This window comes from Mustelus asterias, chromosome 7 (genome assembly GCF_964213995.1).
Source record: "Mustelus asterias chromosome 7, sMusAst1.hap1.1, whole genome shotgun sequence".
NCBI classification, from domain to species: domain Eukaryota; kingdom Metazoa; phylum Chordata; class Chondrichthyes; order Carcharhiniformes; family Triakidae; genus Mustelus; species Mustelus asterias.
The window spans coordinates 42,617,273-42,639,957 of NC_135807.1; the positions used below are offsets into that span (position 1 = coordinate 42,617,273).

The window sequence follows — 22,685 nt, forward strand, 5'->3', positions numbered from 1 at the left end:
ATTCCGTTCACTCTCTCAGGGTGCACAGTCCCAGGCTGTAATATCTCGACCATTTCCCCAATTAACCCAGTGGAGACCAGAAACTGAACCTAGGACTTTCATGGTCTCAATGACAATCTTGCTGAATAACAGGGGGTAAAGCTCCATTTGCAACTTCAAAACGAGTAAATAGGAATCCTGCTGTTACAAAAATCATCCTACAAAACAAGGTGATGTGTACAGCAATAAGAATTTCAGTCATTATTGCTTTCAAAAGTGATTGAGTGCAGTGAGGGAAAAAGGAAAAGGAAAAATGACAAAAATATATTAGTGAAACCAAAAGAAGGAACTTAAAAACCGAATGATTCACGGCTCATAAAAGTCCAATGTATGAAATTATTTTGGGCACTTTCCTTACAGCCCAATGGGAATGAGCAACAAAAAAAAACACCAAAAAAAAAGAACATTAATTGTGTAATCCATAGCTCAGATGACATTGAAAATATAAAGTAGTGGAAGATGTTTCTCTAATACTGAATTGGGGCACATTGCTGGGACAGAACAAAGTTTTACTTTGCAAGAAACCATGCTATACAAAACGTGAATATGATTGACACGGATAGTGGAGGTTTAAGTTGGGGAAGTGTTGTATTCCCCAACATTAACACTTTTCATCTGATGAGTACAATGAAGATTGCTAGAGATAGTGATGTCAGCAAACAAAAGATCCAATATAAATAAAATCAGTATGCCATGAAACTTCAGTGGCAGGCTCTGTTGCTTAGTGAGTACAGGGAACCAGAGCTACCACCCATTCATTATTCAACAGGATGGAAAAGGATACACTGAAGTTCTGAGGCAGTCTATCCACTCATTCAATTTAACCTCCAATAACTGCAGAGATAAATTTGAATAACCACACCGCATAAATAACACAAACAGTGCATCAGCAATGAATAACGTGGGCTAATGGAACATCTAATATCCTAATTATACCTAACAATTCAAATGATGAATAACAACAATCCTCAATTTCTCATGGATTTTACACTATACTGCAATTATTATTCAGTGAAATGATTTTGTTTTAAAAAGTAACAGTTTTTGGTCTTACATTTAAAAATGATAAAACGAACACTTCAATGTGCTCATCATTTGGTTGTGAAAAGTTCTTTTGAAGTGGCTGGTTTCCATCTTGAAAACCCCAAAATGTGAATGCAATATGAAATCCACAGGGTTACGTCAGACCCAGAAATCATGTTTCATGAATTAGTCAGGACTGGGCTATCATTTACTTCAATGATCTCTACAAAAATAAAATGCATTGTGCCAAATCCATACCATTCTCCTTTATGTTAGTAACTGCCACTATTACGTTGGTTCCATGTAAGGAGAGGCAAAGAGCATTAAAACACACAAATCAGCACTAATTTTACAGCAGTATTTCAGCAGGAAGCTTAGTTATAATATGCTATTATGAAAAGGAAAATGGCATATTGCAGTGGAGTGGGAAATGCTTAAATCAACATTAACGTGTAAAGCGCCACTATACCTGATAGTTACTGGATTTAATGCAGTGATGAACTCGGCCGTATGTTGTCAGCTGTAGTTTGTTTGTATCAGATGGGGTTGTTAGCACTGCACAAGCCTGGCAGTAACCATCCAATCTCCTCCGGTCAATTCGACAGTGAACAGGGTCAGGTCCAATCTATGCAGAGTTTGAAATATTTGAGACAAGTTAAAAGCAAGCAAAGCAGTATTACTTAAAACAAAACACCATTCCATAGGTCGTTTTTTTGGTATTTAATTCAACCTGCAAAGCTTTTCTTCCATCAGACACTCCCCCTCAAGTCTGTGTTACTCTTCCACTGGAGTCCAACCCATAAATAACACCCACAAGCTCAACCAGTACTGTACCACACCGACTAGCTTTTCTTTCTGCTGTATCTGGCAGAAGTTCCAACAGAGACGAATGTACTCATCTCTTAGGACCTAGAGGTAATCATCTCTTAGGACCTAGGGATAAGAAGCAGTCAGAGCAGCGATCCCCTGTGGCCATTCCTCTGTATAACAAGTATACCGTTTTGGATACTGTTGGGGGGGGACGACTTAACAGGGGTAAGCCATGGGGTACAGGTCTCTGGCACAGAGCCTGTCCTTGTTGCTCAGAAGGGAAGGGGGGAAGAGGAGTAGAGCATTAGTCATTGGGGACTCCATAGTCAGAGGGACAGATAGGAGATTCTGTGGGAACGAGAGAGACTCTCGGTTGGTGTGTTGCCTCCCAGGTGCCGGGGTCTGTGATGTCTCGGATCGTGTTTTCGGGATCCTTAAGGACCAGCCCCAAGTCGTGGTCCACATAGGCACCCAAGACATAGGTAGGAAAAGGGATGGGGATGTAAGGCAGAAATTCAGGGAGTTAGGGTGGAAGCTTAGAGCTAGAACAAACAGTTGTTATCTCTGGCTTGTTACCCATGCCACGTGCTAGCGAGGAGAGGAATAGGGAGAGAGAGCAATTGAACACGTGGCTACAGGGATGGTGCAGGAGGGAGGGATTCAGATACCTGGATAATTGGGGCTCATTCTGGGGTAGGTGGGACCTCTACAAACGGGATGGTCTGCATCTGAACCAGAGGGGTACCAATATCCTGGGGGGGAAATTTGCTCATGTTCTTCGGGAGGGTTTAAACTAATTCAGCAGGGGGATGGGAACCTGAATTGTAGCTCCAGTGTACAGGAGGTTGAGAGTAGTGAGGTCAGGAATAAGGTTTCAAGGTCGCAGGAGTGTACCGGCAGGCAGGAAGGTGGTTTGAAGTGTGTCTACTTCAACGCCAGGAGCATCCGGAATAAGGTGGGTGAACTTGCAGCATGGGTTGGTACCTGGGACTTCGATGTTGTGGCCATTTCGGAGACATGGGATAGAGCAGGGACAGGAATAGTTGTTGCAGGTTCCGGGGTTTAGATGTTTCAGTAAGAGCAGGGAAGGTGGTAAAAGAGGGGAAGGTGTGGCATTGTTAGTCAAGGACAGTATTACAGTGGCAGAAAGGATGTTTGATGAGGACTTGTCTACTGAGGTAGTATGGGCTGAGGTTAGAAACAGGAAAGGAGAGGTCACCCTGATGGGAGTTTTCTATAGGCCTCCAAAAAGTTCCAGAGATGTAGAGGAAAGGATTGCAAAGATGATTCTGGATAGAAGCGAAAGTAAGGTAGTGGTTATGGGGGACTTTAACTTTACAAATATTGACTGGAAACACTATAGTTCGAGTACTTTAGAGGTGTCAGTTTTTGTCCAATGTGTGCAGGAGGGTTTCCTGACACAGTATGTAGATGGGCCAACAAGAGGCGAGGCCACATTAGATTTGGTACTGGGTAATGAACTAGGCCAGGTGTTAGATTTGGAGGTAGGTGAGCACTTTGGTGATCGTGACCACAATTCAGTTACATTTACTTTAGCGATGGAAAAAGATAGGTATATACCGCAGGGCAAGAGTTATAGCTGGGGGAAAGGAAATTATGATGCGATTAGGCAAGATTTAGGATGCATAGGATGAGGAAGGAAACTGCAGGGGATGGGTACAATTGAAATGTGGAGCTCGTTCAAGGAACAGCTACTGCGTGTCCTTGATAAGTATGTACCTGTCAGGCAGGGAGGAAGTGGTTGACTGAGGGAACTGTGGTTTACTAAAGAAGTTGAATCTCTTGTGAAGAGGAAGAAGGAGACTTATGTAAAGATGAGACATGAAGGCTCAGTTAGGGCGCTTGAGAATTACAAATTAGCTTCGAAGGACCTAAAGAGAGAGCTAAGAAGAGCCAGGAGGGGACATGAGAAGTCTTTGGCAGGTAGGATCAAGGAAAACCCTAAAGCTTCCTATAGGTATGTCGGGAACAAAAGAATGACTAGGGTAGGATTAGGGCCAGTCAAGGACAGTAGTGGGAAGTTGTGCGTGGAGTCCGAAGAGATAGGAGAGGCGCTAAATGAATATTTTTCGTCAGTATTCATACATGAAAAAGACAATGTTGTCGAGGAGAATACTGAGATACAGGCTATTGGACTAGATGGGATTGAGGCTCATAAGGAGGTGTTAGCAATTCTGGAAAGTGTGAAAATAGATAAGTCCCCTGGGCCAGATGGGATTTATCCTAGGATTCTCTGGGCGGCTAGGGAGGAGATTGCAGAGCCTTTGGCTCTGATCTTTATGTCATCATTGTCTACAGGAATAGTGCCAGAAGACTGGAGAATAGCAAATGTTGAGCCCTTGTTCAAGGGGAGTAGAGACAACACTGGTAATTATAGACCAGTGAGCCTTACTTCTGTTGTGGGCAAAGTTTTGGAAAGGATTATAAGAGATAGGATTTATAATCATCTAGAAAGGAACAATTTAATTAGGGATAGTCAACACGGTTTTGTGAAGGGTAGGTCATGCCTCACAAACCTTATCGAGTTCTTTGAGAAGGTGACCAAAGAGGTGGATGAGGGTAAAACAGTTGTGGTGTATATGGATTTCAGTCAAGGATTTGATAAGGTTCCCCATGGTAAGCTATTGCAGAAAATACTGACACATGGGATTGAGGGTGATTTAGCGGTTTGGATCAGAATTGGCTAGCTGTAAGAAGACAGAGGGTGGTGGTTGATGGGAAATGTTCATCCTGGAGTTCAGTTACTTGTGGTGTACTGCAAGGATCTGTTTTGGGGCCACTGCTGTTTGTCATTTTTTACAAACAACCTGGATGAGGGCGTAGAAGGATGGGTTAGTAAATTTGCGGATGACACTAAAGTCGGTGGAGTTGTGGACAGTGCAGAAGGATGTTGCAGGTTACAGAAGGACATAGATAAGTTGCAGTGCTGGGCTGAGAGGTGGCAAATGGAGTTTAATGCGGAAAAGTGTGAGGTGATTCACTTTGGAAGGAGTAACAGGAATACAGAGTACTGGGCTAATGGTAAGATACTTGGTAGTGTGGATGAGCAGAGAGATCTCGGTGTCCATGTGCATAGATCCCTGAAAGTCGGCATCCAGGTTGATAGGGTTGTTAAGAAGGCGTACGGTGTGTTAGCTTTTATTGGTAGAGGGATTGAGTTTCGGAGCCATGAGGTCATGTTGCAGCTGTACAAAACTCTGGTGCGGCCGCACTTGGAGTATTGCGTACAGTTCTGGTCGTCGCATTATAGGAAGGATGTGGAAGCATTGGAAAGGGTGCAGAGGAGATTTACCAGGATGTTGCCTGGTATGGTGGGAAGGTCTTATGAGGAAAGGCTGAGGGACTTGAGGCTGTTTTCATTAGAGAGAAGAAGGTTAAGAGGTGACTTAATAGACGCATACAAGATGATCAGAGGATTAGATAGGGTGGACAGTGAGAGCCTTTTTCCTCAGATGGTGATGGCTAGCACGAGGGGACATAGCTTTAAATTGAGGGGTGATAGATATAGGACAGATGTCAGAGGTAGGTTCTTTACTCAGAGAGTAGTAAGGGCGTGGAATGCCCTGCCTGCAACAGTAGTGGACTCGCCAACATTAAGGGCATTTAAATGGTCATTGGATAAACATATGGATGATATTGGAATAGTGTAGGTTAGGTGGGCTTTAGATTGGTTTCACAGGTCGGCGCAACATCGAGGCCCGAAGGGCCTGTACTGCGCTGGAATGTTCTATGTAATCAGGATATACATTTGGGTTTCCCACTTGACAGAACATGGCCCTAATGTTACAATTAACAGCTGTCTCCATCAAAAACAGTTCCATAGATAAATTACGAAAAGGCCTGAATTTTGAGTTAATAGCTTTCGCCATCATTACTCCTCTGAAACTGGCAGCAACTTCTGGAGTCCAGGCATGTGCAGTTAAATCAGTGGTTCCCAAAGGGTGCGGCGCGCCACACTGGTGCGGCAAGAGAGGATGGCAAGTGTGGCGGGAAGATTCAAGGACAATCAAAGAAACATTTAAACATGGATTAGATCTTTTTCCAAAGTGATTGTTTTATACTTTCTGGATGTCCCATGATCATATTATAAAGTAGCTGTGTTCTATGTTATGAATCAAGCACTGCTAGGAGTAGTTTTTTTTTTGTTTTTGAATGTATTTATCATCAATAAAAAATTTGGTGTGGCGCGAGCAAATTTTTATTTGCGAAAGTGCGGCCCAGTGAAAAAAGTTTGGGAACCACTGAGTTAAATGTAGAGAGCCAGGAGTGACTGTTGTGTTTCTGTTCATTGTCAGAGGGATGCTGTTGAGGTCCCTCAGACAGTCAGTTAGTTGTTGGGTATGATAGCATAATAATTACTTTATTGAATTAGTAATCAGCAGTCTGGAATGGAAGGTTAGTACAGTAATGGCGATCATAAAAACAATGGACTGTTGTAAAAGCCATCTGACTCACAGGTGTCCTTTAGGAAAGGAAATCTGCCTTCTGTAGCACAATATAGGATGGGTAATAAATGTTGGCTTTGCCATTGATGCTTACATACCATCAATGAATAATAAAACATTGAAAATTATTGAACCAGTGAGAATTGCCACTTTTAGGCTCACCGCAGAAACCCTTGAAAAGGGTTTATTGACAAACCTTGTTGAATGAGGTGTAACTGGATTTTTAACAAGGTACTTAATTCATAATTAGTGTTCAACAGCCTCACTGGTGCTGAAAGATTAATTTTATATTTGTTGAATGCCTAATTTCTCCACTGAGAAATTAAACATTTAAGTTTTTTTTTAAATGATATTTTATCTTCTACCTTAATTCCATGAATTCATGTAGTGTAAAAAATTAAAATGGGAATCAGTGGTTTTTACTTCCTGGTGTGCTGTCTGAGAGAAGGTGATTTGCTGTTTACTCTTTGATAGCATTACTGTTGCCAGATTGCCTTGACGTAGCGCAATAAATAAACTAATTTCAGTAAAGAAGATGTCTACACTTGCAGCTCTCTAAATCTTTATAAGCAGCTTTCCTCAAGGTTTGCGATGAGTGCTGTTACTTCACAGCTGACTGCAAGAACCAGCCCACTGAAAATGCAGTTATAAAAGTACGAACACTTACTGCCTTTTAATGGTTCAGTTAATTAAGGCAAGTGAATGGCTCAGCTGTATAAACTGGGAAGATCCCAGGCTCAATTCCTGGTCTGTGCTGCATGGGCTTGTCTCAGCTAAGGGTTCCCGTCCATATGGAAATACGTTTCTAGTGGACAGGAATGAATATGATCAGAGTTGGCTTTAATGGTCTTCTGCTGTAAAATCAACCTCTTAAATGCCGACGGTCATGGTTCACAACTATCAATAACATACTGGAGAAAGCGCCAGTTGTACAGTCATACTAGCCAGTAAGTAATTTTACAAGTACCTTTGAGAGAAGTTCACTAGTTCTGAATAAATGTTCCTTTGCTTTTTCATAGACAGAGGGGTTTGAAGAGCCTTGACTGAAGAAGACTGTGCCCAGATCATAACAAACCTACAATCAAATTAATTGATGGCAAATTTAAACACTCTTTGCAATACAATTCTTAAGAAAATATATAAACCACAAACTTGTGCTTATTTCTTTTACTTTAACCCCAAGAGCACAAAAGAGGCATCACAGTATAGGAAAGAGCTAATAAACTATAGTTGACTTGGCATAACATAGTACAACAATTTCCTCTTCCCACATTTCCACAAACTAGTTAACAGAAAGTATGGCATGCTTGTCGACAATTACCTGACAATGCATTTCATCCATACTAATGCATAATCCAGCTGCTGAACTTTCCGTCTCTCCATTTGCCAGGCAAGGTTCTGCTACTATCTGATCCAGCGTCTTCATTGTGTGAACACGGAGGTCTGTGGTCAACTGAAGTGCCCCTTCCAAAACTAGAATGGAATCTTCAGCCTGCTCCTTTAGCTATTGGTATGAAAATTAGGTACAATTTTTTCATGTGCTTTTAATTATTTAAACATAATGCAAATTGCTTACAGTGGAATGTGTTAACCCAACTATTCTAGTTTATTGGAAACAAATCATATTAGCTGTGGAATTCAAAGAAGGACTCGTAATACTTTTGCATGTCAGGATCATTTCTGGATTCTGACCCACTTCATGCCTGACCTCCAGTGCAATTTTACAGAAATGGGCAAATAAAAGGTTGCCTTCACATTTGCTGTCCAATTAAGGATGGTGGGAAGGCACTGCTTGCGGTAGGGCCAATCATGGCAGCTAAAGGGAAGGGCAGTCAGCAGTCTCATTGAGAATGGTGTGCACTGCTCAGATGCACCAAGGTGGAAGGGCGATACCAATGGGGGTGGCACGGTGGCACAGTGGTTAGCACTGCTGCCTCACAGCGCCAGGAACCTGGTTTCGATTCCCAGCTTGGGTCACTGTCTGTGTGGAGTTTGCATGTTCTCCCCATGTCTGCGTGGGTTTCCTCCGGGTGCTCCAGTTTCTTCCCACAGTTCGAAAGACGCACTGGTTAGGTGCTCTGACCCGAACAGGCGCCGGAGTGTGGCAACTCAGGGAATTTCACCATAACTTCATTGCAGTGTTAATGCCAGCCTTACTTGTGACTAATTAATAAATAAACAATAAACAATGCTGGTACCAGCAGTCACATCCTGCTGCACAGCACAATCTATTTCCAACTAAAAGCATTTCCCAGCAGATGTCTTGATGATTTGGTTCCTTTAACGTAACCTCAGCATATACCTGTCATGGGGCGCTGACCACCCATCCCCATGCTGCTCCCACCTCCTGCGAGGAGATAAGCTGTGAAAACAGCTGATCAACTGCTGATCTATCACGGTTTGTGGAACTTGCTGTGTACAAAATGGTTGCCGCATTTCTTTTTTTTACAACTGTGTCTACAGTTCAAAAAGTACTTGGGTTGTAAAGCACCTTGGGACATTTGGAGGATACAAAAGGATTTATGTGAATGAAAGTTCCTTTTTCTTTCTTTACATAGGGGTCCTACAATTTGCTCTTTGAATCCCCCAGAAAAAAATAATGGGTGGGATTTTACAGCCTCACTTGCCCCAAAACCGTAAAATCCCACCAGCGGTCAATGGACCTTCCCATGGTCCACCCCTCGCTTGCTCCAATTCCCATGGCAGGTGGGGTGGTAAATTTCTGGCCAATATTTCAGTGTTTTACAGATGGATATAATGCAAACATATGGTTAATCAATGAACGGTTGGGGTTTAAGGTGGTTTTAAAAGATGGATAGCAGCGCAAGGTTAGAGGAATTTAGGCAGGGAGTTTTGAAGAATAGGTCCAAATTAGATTGTACATAATGTATGCTGCCTCTTAAATCAACCACTGAACACTGGATGCTCTGACAGCGTCCCGAGTATATCCAAACATGAAATTTCACAGAAAAGATGTTTGCTTGATAAATGCATCCAAGCACAGGTTTGTCATAGAATTAAAGTCATTTACAGCACAAAAGGCTGCCTTTCTGCCCACCCAGTCGACACTGGTTCTCTGTGGAGCAATCCAGTCAGTTCAATTCCATTGTTCTATCTCTGTAACCCTGCAAGTTCATTTCTTTCAAATGCTCATCCAATTTCCTAACTCATTGATTGTTTCTGCCTCTCCCACCCTCATGGGGAGCAAGTTCTGGGTAATTAACATTTGTGTAAAAAAAAAAATTTTCCTCACATTCCCCCTGCATTTTTTTCCCCCAAAACCTTAAACCTGCGTACACTAGTCCTTGTAATATCAGCTCATGGGAACAGTTTTCCCATGGATACCTTTTCCAAACCAGTCACTATCTTGTCTACCTTGTATACCCTCTGAAGAAATTATATAGAATCAACATGTTTCTCTCTCCAGATGCTGCCAGACCTCCTAAATCTTTCCAGCATTTTGTTTTTATTTCAAATTTCCAGCATCTGCAGTTCTTTACTTCAATGATACCTTTTTGAAATCTCCATTCAATTCCTGCTGTACCAAGGAGAACTACCCCAGCTCCTCCAACCTAACCTTGTAGCTAAAATCCCAACCCTGGAACCATTGTGGTAAATCTCCTCTGCACATTCTAAAGGACTCTCGCATCCTTTCTAACGTGTGGTGACCAGAACAGAATAAAATTCTCCACTTGGGGCCTAACCAGAGTTTTATACAGATTCAGGAAAGCTACCCTGCTTTTGTACTCAATAGTTTTAAAGTTTATTTATTAGTGTCACAAGTAGGTTTACATTAACATTGCAATGAAGTTACTGTGAAAATCTATAACTATTAATGAAGCTCAAGATTCCATATGCTTTGCTAACTGCTCTCTCAGTATGTCCTGCCACTTTCAAAGATTTTCGCACACACACTGTCAGGTCCCTTTTCCATGCATTCTTTAGAACTGTACCATTAAGTCTGCATTACCTCTTCCTACCCCTGCTGCCAAAATGCATCGCTTCTCAATTTTCTATATGAAATTGCATCTGCCACTTATCTTTCACTCTCACTGTTTGCCACTTGGCCAACTTGGTTTGCATTGGCAAATTTTGAAATGTTATTTTCTATTCCAATACCCAAGTTATTTATTTATGTCAAAAAGAAAAATGGTGTTCCTGTCACTGACCCTTGGGGAGCACCACTGTCTACCAAACTCTAGTCTGAAAAACAACCACTGACTATGACTCGCTGTTTTCTGTCATTAAGTTAATTCTTAAAAAGTCTTTGTTGACATTGATCCTCCTATTCCATGAGCTGCGATTTTGTAAACCAGCTTTACTATGAGGTATTTTGTTTAATGCTTTCTTGGCATCTATATGTTTGTTTATCTGAACAAATGCATATTAAATGAAGAACCCTGGAAAATATAATTTGGTGGTTGCACCTGATTGCCCAATGAAGCCACATTACTACATAGTGTGCACTACTTACAGCTAAAGTGTGATGTATACCATTCAGCAGCAGCACATGATTCATTAACTGATGAGTGAATACCAAGTTTTAGCTGTTCATAATTTAAAATTGGCTGTTTATTTTTAAAAACAGTTATCAAGAATAATGGAACAGTAGGCTCTGAAACAGCTTGTTTACACAATCTTGGTTTCCGGTAAGCAAGGTAACGGAGTTTAAGCATAAATTAATGGATTCTTTGAAGTAGCATTGAGTCTCTGACTTTTAGCTACTGCTGCTTCTCAGGGCGGCACGGTGGCACAGTGGTTAGCACTGCTGCCTCACAGCGCTAGGAACCCAGGTTCAATTCCTGGCTTAGGTCACTGTCTGTGTGGAGTTTGCACATTCTTCCCATGTCTACGTGGGTTTCCTCCGGGTGCTCCAGTTTCCTCCCACAGTACAAAGATGTGCGGGTTGGATGGATTGGCCGTTCTAAATTGCCCCTTAGTGTCAGGGGGACTAGCTAGGGTAATGTATGGGATTGTGGTTGGTGCAGTCCCGATGAGCCGAATGGCCACCTTCTGCACTATAGGATTCTATGATTCTACTAAGGTTACATCTTCCTATGATGATCATGTTTCACTTCATAGTTCCTTCAAGCTACTTTGGAGTAGTTAGAATAGGGGAGGGATCTCACAGTTCTGGAAAGGTTGCCAACATGATTGAGCCTGTTCTACTTCTAATTTCAGGCAAAGGCACTTTTTACATTTTAAAAAATTCATTTAAGGGATGTGGGTGTCGCTGGCTAGGCCAGCATTTATTGCCCAATCCGGGTTGTCCTTGAGAATGTGGTGGTGAGCTGCCTTCTTGAACTGCTGCAGTCCCCGAGGTGTAGGTACACCCACAGTGCTGTTAGGGAGGGAATTACAGGATTTTGACCCAGTGATAATGATATTTCCAAGTCAAGATGGTGAGTGATTTGGAGGGGAACCTCCATGTAGTGGTATTCCAAGTATCTGCTGCCCTTATCCTTCTAGATGGTAGTGGTCATGGGTTTGGAAGGTGCTGCCTCAGGAACCTTGGTGAGTTCTTTGGTGGTGCTTGGGATTACGATGTTGTGGCCATTACGGAGACATGGTTAGAACAGGGACAGGAATGGTTGTTGGAGGTTCCGGGGTATAGACGTTTCAGTAAGAGTAGGGGAGGTGGAGGAGTAGCATTGTTAATCAAGGATAGTTTAACGGCTGCAGAAAGGCAGTTCGAAGGGGATCTGCCTACTGAGGTAATATGGGCTGAAGTTAGAAATAGGAAAGGAGCGGTCACGTTGTTAGGAGTTTTCTATAGGCCCCCAAATAGTAATAGAGATGTGGAGGAAGAAATTGCAAAGCAGATTATGGATAGGTGTGGAGGTCACAGGGTAGTTGTTATGGGTGACTTTAACTTTCCAAACATTGATTGGAACCTTTATAGGTCGAATAGTTCGGATGAGGCAGTTTTTGTATAGTGTGTGTAGGAGGGTTTCCTGACTCAATATGTGGATAGGCCGACAAGAGATGGGGCTACTTTGAATTTGGTATTGGGTAATGAACCGGGCCAAGTGTTAGATTTGTTTGTGGGAGAGCACTTTGGAGAAAGTGACCACAATTCGGTGTCTTTCACTATTTCAATGGAGAGGGATAGGGCCATACGGCAGGGCAAGGTTTAAAATTGGGGGAGGGGTAATTATGATGCGATTAGGCGGGAATTAGGGAGCATAAGATGGGAACAGAAACTGAGAGGGAAAGGCACAAATGAAAAGTGGAGCTTGTTCAAGGAACAAATACTGTGTGTCCTTGATAGGTATGTCCCTGTCAGGCAGGGAGGGAATGGACGAGTGAGGGAACCATGGTTCACAAAAGAGGTTGAATGTCTTGTCAAGAGGAAAAGGGAAACGTATGTAAGGATGAGAAAACAAGGTTCAATTGGGTCGCTTGACGGTTATAAGGTAGCAAGGAATGAGCTAAAAAAAAAGGGCTTAGGAGAGCTAGGAGGGGGCATGAGAAGTCCTTGGCGGGTCGGATAAAGGAAAACCCCAAGGCTTTTTACTCTTATGTGAGAAGTAAAAGAATGACCAGGGTGAGGTTAGGGCCGGTCAAGGACAGTAGTGGGAACTTGTGCATGGAGTCAGAAGAGATAGGAGAGGCGATGAATGAATACTTTTCTTCAGTGTTCACCAAGGAGAGGGACCATGTTTTTGAGGATGAGTGTGTGATACAGGCTGATAGGCTGAAGGAGGTAGATGTTCTGAGGGAAGATGTATTAGCAATTTTGAAAAATCTGAGGGTCGATAAGTCCCCTGGGCCAGATGGGATATATCCTAGGATTCTTTGGGAGGCAAGGGATGAGATTGCAGAGCCTTTGGTTTTGATCTTTGGGTCCTCACTGTCCACGGGGATAGTGCCAGAGGACTGGAGAGTGGCGAATGTTGTTCCTCTGTTCAAGAAAGGAAATAGGAATGACCCTGGTAATTATAGGCCGGTTAGTCTTACTTCGGTGATCGGTAAGTTAATGGAAAAGGTCCTAAGGGATAGGATTTTTGAGCCTTTGGAAAGATGCAACTTAATCCGAGATAGTCAACATGGATTCGTGAAGGGTAAGTCTTGCCTCACAAATTTGATTGAATTCTTTGAGGTAACTAAGTGTGTAGATGAAGATAGAGCAGTTGATGTCGTATACATGGATTTTAGTAAGGCGTTTGATAAGGTTCCCCATGGTCGGCTCATGAAGAAAGTAAGGAGGTGTGGGATAGAGGGAGATTTGGCTGATTGGATAAGTAACTGGCTATCTCATAGAAGGTGATGGTGGATGGAAAATTTTCAGACTGGAGACCAGTTACCAGCGGTGTACCACAGGGATCAGTGTTGTGTCCTCTGCTATTTGTGATTTTTATCAATGACTTGGAGGAGGGGGCTGAAGGGTGGGTCAGTAAATTTGCAGATGACACCAAGATTGGTGGAGTAGTGGATGAGGTGGAGGGCTGTTGTAGGCTGCAAAGAGACATTGATAGGATGCAGAGCTGGGCCGAAAAATGGCAGATGGAATTTAACCCTGATAAGTGCGAGGTGATTCATTTTGGTAGGACAAATTTGAATGCGGATTACAGGGTCAATGGCAGGATTCTGAGGAATGTGGAGGAACAGAGATCTTGGGGCTCATATCCACAGATCTCTGAAGGTTGCCACTCAAGTGGATAGAGCCGTGAAGGCGGCCTATAGTGTGTTCGCGTTTATTAACAGGGGGTTGGAGTTTAAGAGCCGTGGTGTTATGCTGCAACTGTACAGGGCCTTGGTGAGACCACATTTGGAATATTGTGTGCAATTCTGGTCACCTCACTATAAGGAGGATGTGGAAGCATTGGAAAGAGTGCAAAGGAGATTTACCAGGATGCTGCCTGGTTTGGAGGGTAGGTCTTATGAGGAAAGGTTGAGGGAGCTAGGGCTTTTCACATTAGAGCGGAGGAGGATGAGTGGCGACTTAATAGAAGTTTATAAGATGATAGATAGATTCCACAGAATGGGATAGATAGAGTGGACGTTCAGAGACTATTTCCTTGGGTGGATGTAGCTATTACTAGGGGGCATAAGCATAAGGTTCATGGTGGGAGATACAGGAAGGATGTCCGAGGAAGGTTCTTTACTCAGAGTGGTTGGAGTGTGGAATAGACTGCCTGCTTTGATAGTGGAATCAGACACTTTAGGAACTTTCAAGCGGTTATTGGATAGGCACATGGAGCACACCTGAATGATAGGGAGTGGGATAGCTTGATCTTGGTTTCGGACAAAGCTCGGCACAACATCGAGGGCTGAAGGGCCTGTACTGTGCTGTACTGTTCTATGTTCTTTAGTACATCTTGTAGATGGTATACACACTGCTGCCACTGCATATCCAACAGGGACCTTTCTTTAAGTATATCCCATTTTAAATTAAGGCTGTACAGCATCTTTTAATCCACCCACACCAGAATGAAAAAGCATTCCCAGTTAAGCAACAAATAAATTAATTCAATTATAATTCAAGTATTGGCCAGGACTTTCCATTGTGCACACATTGACAATTATATTTTAACCTCACCATGTACAACACTTTGGGGATTTGCTAATATTTGGGGGGAAAAAGTAAAACCTACCACATCCCAAACATATCATGAAACCACATGGGTACTTTAAAGAACATAATTAAAAAAATTGTTGGACTTCAGTTAATTGTTTGTGGATGTCATTGGCAAGGCTGGCATTTATTGCCCATCCATAATTGCCCTTGAACTGAGTGACTTACGAGGCCATTTCAGGGGGTATTTTAAGGGTCAACCACATTGTTGTGCATCTGGAGGCACATGTAGGCCGGACCAGGTATGGAAGGCAAATTTACTCCTCTAAAGGACATTAGTGAACCAGATGGGTTTTAACAACCAATGACAATGGTTTCATGGTCATCATTCCAGATTTTGTTTTCATGAATTCAAACCCGGTGGTGGGATTTAAACCCAGGTCATTACCCTGGGTCTCTGGACTACTCGTCCATTGACAATACCACATGCCATAACCTCCCCTAGTATGGTATTGTACCCTCATAATTATCCATACCCAGTCTTTCAACAAAGTGGATAGTAAAGAATTCAGCCTTTGTAAAGCATTGGACACATGTTTTTGGCAAAACTTTATCACAGCACTTTTATTAAGCTGAAAACGGTTTTACTTTTTAACTGAAAATTATAGGCACAAACATTACAAACAATGACAGACAAGACCTCCTGGTCCAGAATTGTGAAGTCTTTGGCTGGATTTGAGCGGGGTGAGAAAGGTGGAATGGAAACTGAGCGGTCTTCCTACTCCCACCTTCTCAACCTGTTGAATCAAGTGTCAGACTGCCAATTAGTGGCCGTCCAGTGGGAAAAAGGCCAATTAGATTTGTAAATCGAGGGGCTCCAGATCCATGAAAAATGGAGTGGATGGGAGGGCTAATTATTTCTGCTTGCCTTCTGGAATTTTGGATCGGAAACTGGAATGCTGATGGCATATTGCCGACCCAATGTCATCAAGCCCTATTTTACATTTGTGGGGATGGATTTGAGAATGTAAAATCCAGCCCTTTGGGAATATATGTTATTTACCCCACCCAAAACCATGTGATCTCCTGGAAATGGTAAAAGAATAAATCAATCCCAAACCGGGGGGGGGGGGTCGACATGAACAAAACTATTCAAGGAGATCACACGGCCCCTGAATTCCATGAAGCTTATCTTTAAGAGGATAAAGGGCCAATCCCACAATGATGTCCAAGATTAATTCAGCAACCTGGTAAACCATTCAAGTAATATAGATGGATATTATCAAATTTGGCTTTTTTAGCATGTAGAGTAGGCCATAGGGGCAAGAACCGAAATGTTAATTTCTATTCTCTAATACTTAAACACAAAAAGCATTGACATTTTGTCTTCCTAAATTTATTTTGACTTTTTGATTGAAAAGCTATTCCAAGAAAGAATACAAGCTTTAAGAAAATTTCATATTGGTTTAACAGTAGTTTTTCAAACAGTAAAGTAGCACAGTTGTGAACCTTACCACTTTTAAAATGTTATCCGTCAATTCTTTTTCTTGCTGCATCTGATTCATTCTGTGCACAAGAGCAGAAAACAACTTATTTAATAGAACGCCAAATACCAGTAGGCAAAGAGATCAAGAATAGGACAAAAGAAAGAATGAACTTGTTTTGACATGGTGCTCAAGGCCTCAATATTGAAAATCTGCTGGTTGAAGGGAGAATTTGGACCAGGGCACTGAGCAAAAATGGTTTAGTTTGAATAGCACCATGGGATCTTTCATATCTACCTGAGCGGTTTAACTTTTCATTTGAAAAATGGCATGTCTGCCAATGCAGTTACTCTAGACTATATGCAGTAAATGATCTCTGCACAAATCTACAATGGAGAATTTATGAATTTTTAATCATCAAAGAAATAGTAATGGCAAAATATAGATTCAAATGATTATATTGTGCAGTAAATTAGAATTTGCATCTGGACCCTGCCTTCAAATGCAGTCAGAGACAGTTGAAGACACCAAGGGTGGGATGAAAAGATTCTTCGGAAGACAAAAGGCTGGAATGCAGAACTTTGAGGATTATTAGGCTGCGGGAGGTTGCAGAGTTGGAATGAGGCCATGGGATTGAGAATTTCAAATCAGGAAAGTTGAAAGACTCAAGTCAATGGAGCATATGAGTGATGAATAAGCAGAGCTTGGTGCAGGTTGGGACATGGCCAAGTTTTTTAGATTAACACTGGAGGTTGGAGGATTGAAAGCAAGCCAAGCACCAATGGAAGAACAGTCAACCTATCCGCTGTCACTGTATTGTCAGCCTGCTTGCTGTCATCCACTTCTGGAGAAGCTACAATGCCCTCAAATTAAACTTCTGAAAAACCAAAGTTAATGTCTTTGAGCTCCATCACAAGCTAAAACCTCCAACACAAATTCCACCCCTTGATGGTCACAGTTCTATTTGAATCCAAACTAGTTTACAAACCCATATCGTCTCTCACACAAAGACTGCATAGGTCCACCCCCTTATCACATGTTTTCAATCTCAACAAAGATCACCAAACACAACTTGCATTTATATAGCACCTTTAATTTTGACACATGCACCAAGGTACAGCACAAACAGAATCAGACAAAAGTAACACGAAACAAAAGTGCTTGAGATTATAGTTATGAGTGCTCCTAATTTATTTATATGCTCAGATGTATGAACGGAAAGAGAGGAGGTGGTGGTGGTGGCGGCTCCAATAACATCCCCATCCTCAATGATGGGGGAGCAAGATTGAAGCACTTGCAACCATCTTCAGCCAGAAGTACCAAACGGATGATCCATCTCAGCCACCTCTTATGGTTCCCAGATGCCAGTCTTCATTTGTTTCACTCTACATGATATCAAGAAACAGCTGAAGGCACTGAATATTGCAAAGGCCATCAGCAGCAACAACAGACAATAGTACTGAAGTGCTCCTGAACTAGCCATGTCCCAAGCCAAGATGTTCCAGTATAGCTACAACACTGCCATCTATTTGGCAGTGTGGAAATCTGCCCAGGCATATCCTGTACACAAGAAGCAGGCCACATCCAATCAAGTCAAGTACTGCCTTGTTAGTCTACTCTTGATCATCAGCAAGATGATGGAAGATGTCATTGACAGTGCTATCAAGCAACACTTGCTCAGAAGTAAGCTGCTCACTGATGTTCAGTTTGGGTTCTGTCAGGGCCACTCAGCTCCTGATCTCATTACAGCCTTGGTTCAAACATGGACAAAATAACTGAACTCAAGAGGTGATCTGAGAGTGAGTATCCTTGACATCAAGGCAGCTTTCGGCCAGGTGTGACATCAAGGAGCCCCAGCAAAACTGAAGTCAAAACTGGGAATCATGGGAAAACTTTGCACTAATTGGAGTCATACCTGACACAAAGGAAGATGGCTGTGGCTGTTAAGAGATCAATCATCTCAGTTCCAGGACATCAATCATCTCAGTTCCAGGACATCACTACAGGAGTTCCTCAGGGATGTGTCCTGGACCAACCATCCTCTGCTGCTTCATCAATAATGTTTCCTCCATCATAAGGTTAGAAGTGTGGATGATTGCGCAATGTTCAGCACCATTCATGACTCCTCAGATACTGAAGCATTCCATGTCCATATGGTGCAGGACCCAGACAACATTCATTCTTGAGCTAATAAGTTTGATTTATTATTGCCACATATATTAGATCACAGTGAAAAGTATTGTTTCTTGCACACTACACAGACAAAGCATACCGTTCACAGAAAAGGAAAGGAGAGAGTGCATAATGTAGTGTTACAGTCATAACTAGGGTGTAGAGAAAAATCAACTTAATGTGAGGCAAGTCCATTCAAAAGTCTGATGGCAGCAGAGAAGAAGCTGTTTTTGAGCCGTTTAGTACATGTCCTCAGGCTTTTGTATCTTTCCCCCAATGGAAGGAGGTGGAAGAGGGTATGTCCAGGGTGCGTGGGGTCCTTGATTATACTGGCTGTTTTTCGAAGGCAGCGGGAAGTGTGGACAGTGTCAATGGATAGGACGTTGGTATGAGTGATGGACTGGACTTTGTTTACTTTGTAATTTATTGCAGTCTTGGACAGAGCACGAGCATACCAAGCTGTGATACAACTGGAAATAATGTGTTCTATAGTGCATCTATAGAAGTTGGAGAGAGTTGTAGCGGACATGCCAAATTTTCTTAGTCTCCCGAGAAAGTAGAGACGTTGGTGGGCTTTCTTAACTATAGCGTCCGCATGGAGGGAGCAGGACAGATTGTAAGTAACATTCGAGCCACTCAAGTGCCAGACAATAACCATCTCCAAACAGGCAGAATTTAAACATCTCCCCATGACATTCGATGGTATTACTGCCACTGAATACCCCTCTATCAACACTCGGGGGTGGGGGAGGGCCTACCATCTGCAAGCTCCCCTCCAAGTCGCACACCATCCTGATTTGGATCTATATCATTGTCCCTTAATCCTGGTATCTCCTTCCTAATAGCCTAGTAGATGCACCAACATCACATGGCCTGCAGTGGTTAAAAAGGGCAGCTCACCACCACCTTCTCAAGGACAATTAGGGATGGGTAATAAATGCTGGCCTTGCTAGCAATGCCCATATCCCATGGAAGAATAAAAAAAACTGCAGCAAAGTCAAGGAGGAAGGGATTGTACACTATGATTACAGGGGATTACATAAAATCTATAGCACACACAGAGGCCATTTGGACCAACTGCTCTACACCAGCATTTATACTCTACACAATCCTCCTCCCACTACAGTTACCTTTTACCATCCTGTCCCGTTTACCTTTCAGTTTCTTTCGCCATCATGCAATATGCTCTCTGTGGCTTTGATTAGAGCAATTTCTGTGCTTTATGGGTGCAGAAACCCAACTGGACAGATTGGAATATATTTCAATAAAGATGGCCACAAATTTGTACGGTAACATATTCAAGGGCTTGAGAGGAAAACAAAATTGAAGATGGAGTGGTAGTTTGCACAGACAAGGGTATAGATTGTGCTATTGGCAGAGGGCCTGATGACCACAGTTTTGAAAGAGGCCAACCTATTTACAATTTTAACTAGTTTTTTTTCTGGAACTCACTTCCTGCGAGTGTGGGACAATGAAATGTATTTTCTTCCTTTGAAGTCTAATACAGTTTCATTTAGTTAGATACAAATAATACTAACACTTGCAATATTTAAACACAAGTAGAAGACAAGCATGTCAAAAATGCCTTTGGGGACCAATGCCAAAATTTGGATCCCAGTCACTATTTTGGAGATGAAATGGAGAACCACAAACAATTTATTATTCCAAGAATTTTATAGGGTAACTACAATTATATGAACAATTAAAGTTTAGCTGTGTCCTCTGCCACATAAAATGAAATATCTACACTGCTGCTTCACAGCTCCAGGGACCTGGGTTCGATTCCCGGCTTGGGTCACTGTCTGTGTGGAGTTTGCACATTCTCCTCGTGTCTGCGTGGGTTTCCTCCGGGTGCTCCGGTTTCCTCCCACAGTCCAAAGATGTGCGGGTTAGGTTGATTGGCCATGCTAAAAATTGCCCTTAGTGTCCTGAGATGCGTAGGTTAGAGAGATTAGTGGGTAAATATGTAGGGATATGGGGGGTAGGGCCTGGGTGGGTTTGTGGTCGGTGCAGACTCGATGGGCTGAATGGCCTCTTTCTGTACTGTAGGGTTTCTATGTCTACGCTGACAGCAGCTCATAATGCAACCAACAGGATAATCACAATGAGAAGATATGTCCCCACATTTGAGGCAGCATCCATTACAATTTCCAGAGGTGTGGCTGCTTTCTGATTTAAGACATTGAACATTTTCCAGGTTGTGGCACATTTTGGAATGAATGCAACAATTGAGATTACATGCATGCAGATAATGGCACAGAATGTTGCTGCTCCATTACATCTGTATTGATTTTAAGTGGTTCATTGCCATAGTGGGTCAAATATAGCAAGAGCAAATTCATATGTATACTACTTTTCTTTTGTTACAAAGTGACAAATTCAACTGGCGGTGCTTCAACTTTGTTCTTTTGGCCAGGACCTTTTCTGATATCAGGGAAGATCTTTACAGGCAGGAATTGTGGCAATCATGTTGGAATATACAAATAAGTTAAAAATCAGTCTTTTGCAGCCTGGAGCAAGTCAGGTGCTGTTTAACTTCACTAACAGTGTTACTTACATTACTTAATTATAATTACAATAACTTGCACTTATAGAGTGTATGTAACATACAAACATGCCCCAAAGAACTCATGAAACTCACTGCCTAAGATGCTGGTGGAAGTGGAGAGGATTAATGATTTCAATAGGAAATTGGATGGGCACTTGAGGGAACTAAACTTGGAGAGATAGAGCAGGGTGATAAGATGGGTTGGATTGTTCTTTAGAGAGCTGACATAGGCTCAATAGACTGAATGGCCCTTTCAGTGTCGTAATGACTTCGTGAACCTCAGATGTTAAAAAAACAGATGCCAAACCAAAGAAGGAGCTATAAGTGGGGTAATCAAAGGTTTGGTCAGAGATGAGTCTCAGAGAGAGAGAGAGAGTTAGTGAAGCAAAACAGAAGAGAGTTCATACAAACACACAAACATGAATTTGGATCAGAAATAGGGCACTTGGCCCTTCAAGCCTGCTCTGACATTCAATAACAACACATTAAAAAGTTGTTTGCTTTGCTTCAGCTTTTGGTAAATTGCTAAGCAGAGTTAATCAAGACAGATTCATAAATGGCAGGTCATTTTGACCAACTTTACAGCATTTGAGGAAATAGCAGAAATGACAGATAAAGGAAAGGCAGTAAATGTGATTTATGTGAGAGAGTTTATTATGCCACCCATTGTTCTCAGGTGTCCAGATCCTTGTAAATACCCTTACACAGTTCCACTTCTACCTGTCTGATTACAGAACTGGCTTCTCTTTTTACCTCCTCATCCACATTTCCAGGTTTGCTCAAGGATCTACGCAACACTACACTGGCTTCACCTCCAATGCGTTAAATCTTAATCTCCAACTGAGCCTTCAAATCTCCCCATGATCTTCATCCATCCTTTCTCAACAACCTTTTCTAAGGCTAATACCTCCAACTACAGCTTTTGGTCTTCTGACTCTACAGTTTTCTAAACTAACTCCTCATTACCCCACCAATGATGGTGTTATCTTAGTGCACTTCTCTAGAATTTATCCTTCCATGTCCTTCTCTCTCCTTTCTTCACTTCTAAAAAGTCTTATCAAAATCCAGTTTTTGACAAAGCTTTAAGCCACTAATCTCTCCCTACATGACTTGGCTTATCTACTCCTATTTCCCACACCCTCTATAAAACCAAATAAAAATACACATTTCAAAAGATTTATAGCAAAAATAAATCCATGTGTTTTAAGGAGAAAAGGGCATGTTGCTAGAGACACATTTAGAGGACAGTTAGCAAAAAATAGTTGATGTTTCCTGGTTAGAAAAAAATTGTAATGGGGATGTTCCATAGGAATCTGTGTTACATAAACTACCTGGCAAATTTGATGAAAGTTGGGGAAAAAAATTGTGTGGGATCATATATAAGTAGTCAGAACGGACAGACAGGTGGCAGCTGCACTCAATGCAGAATATATTTAGTAAGCAAGAATAGGAAAGAGAACTGCACCTTAAATGGCAGGATTTTTAAAAGATAAAATAGAAGCAGCGCAAACCCTGGGAACAGGGCAGGAGTATTGAATGGGATACCCCTGGGCTCGATAGAGAACACTCCAGTTTCTCATTTGCATTAATTGACCTGGATTCAGAAACTCGATGCAAAGTGGTCA

The 22,685-nt window shown here is 42.2% G+C and overlaps 1 protein-coding gene across 10 annotated transcripts in view; it reads right to left on the minus strand.

Moving 5' to 3' along the window:
- ints8 (integrator complex subunit 8) overlaps positions 1 to 22,685 on the minus strand; it is an 88,601-nt gene that overhangs the window by 36,942 nt on the left and 28,974 nt on the right. For all 10 annotated transcript variants that reach the window (XR_013498305.1, XR_013498304.1, XM_078215947.1 and 7 more), the window contains exons 6-9: positions 16,371 to 16,422; positions 7,660 to 7,842; positions 7,306 to 7,413; positions 1,532 to 1,687 (exon numbers count right to left, since the gene is read on the minus strand). Coding sequence is in view for 8 of the 10 variants with exons in the window: in XM_078215947.1 (XP_078072073.1) it covers positions 1,532 to 1,687; positions 7,306 to 7,413; positions 7,660 to 7,842; positions 16,371 to 16,422 (499 nt within the window). In the remaining 2 variants the exon portion in view is untranslated. The remainder of the gene's footprint in view (positions 1 to 1,531; positions 1,688 to 7,305; positions 7,414 to 7,659; positions 7,843 to 16,370; positions 16,423 to 22,685) is intronic.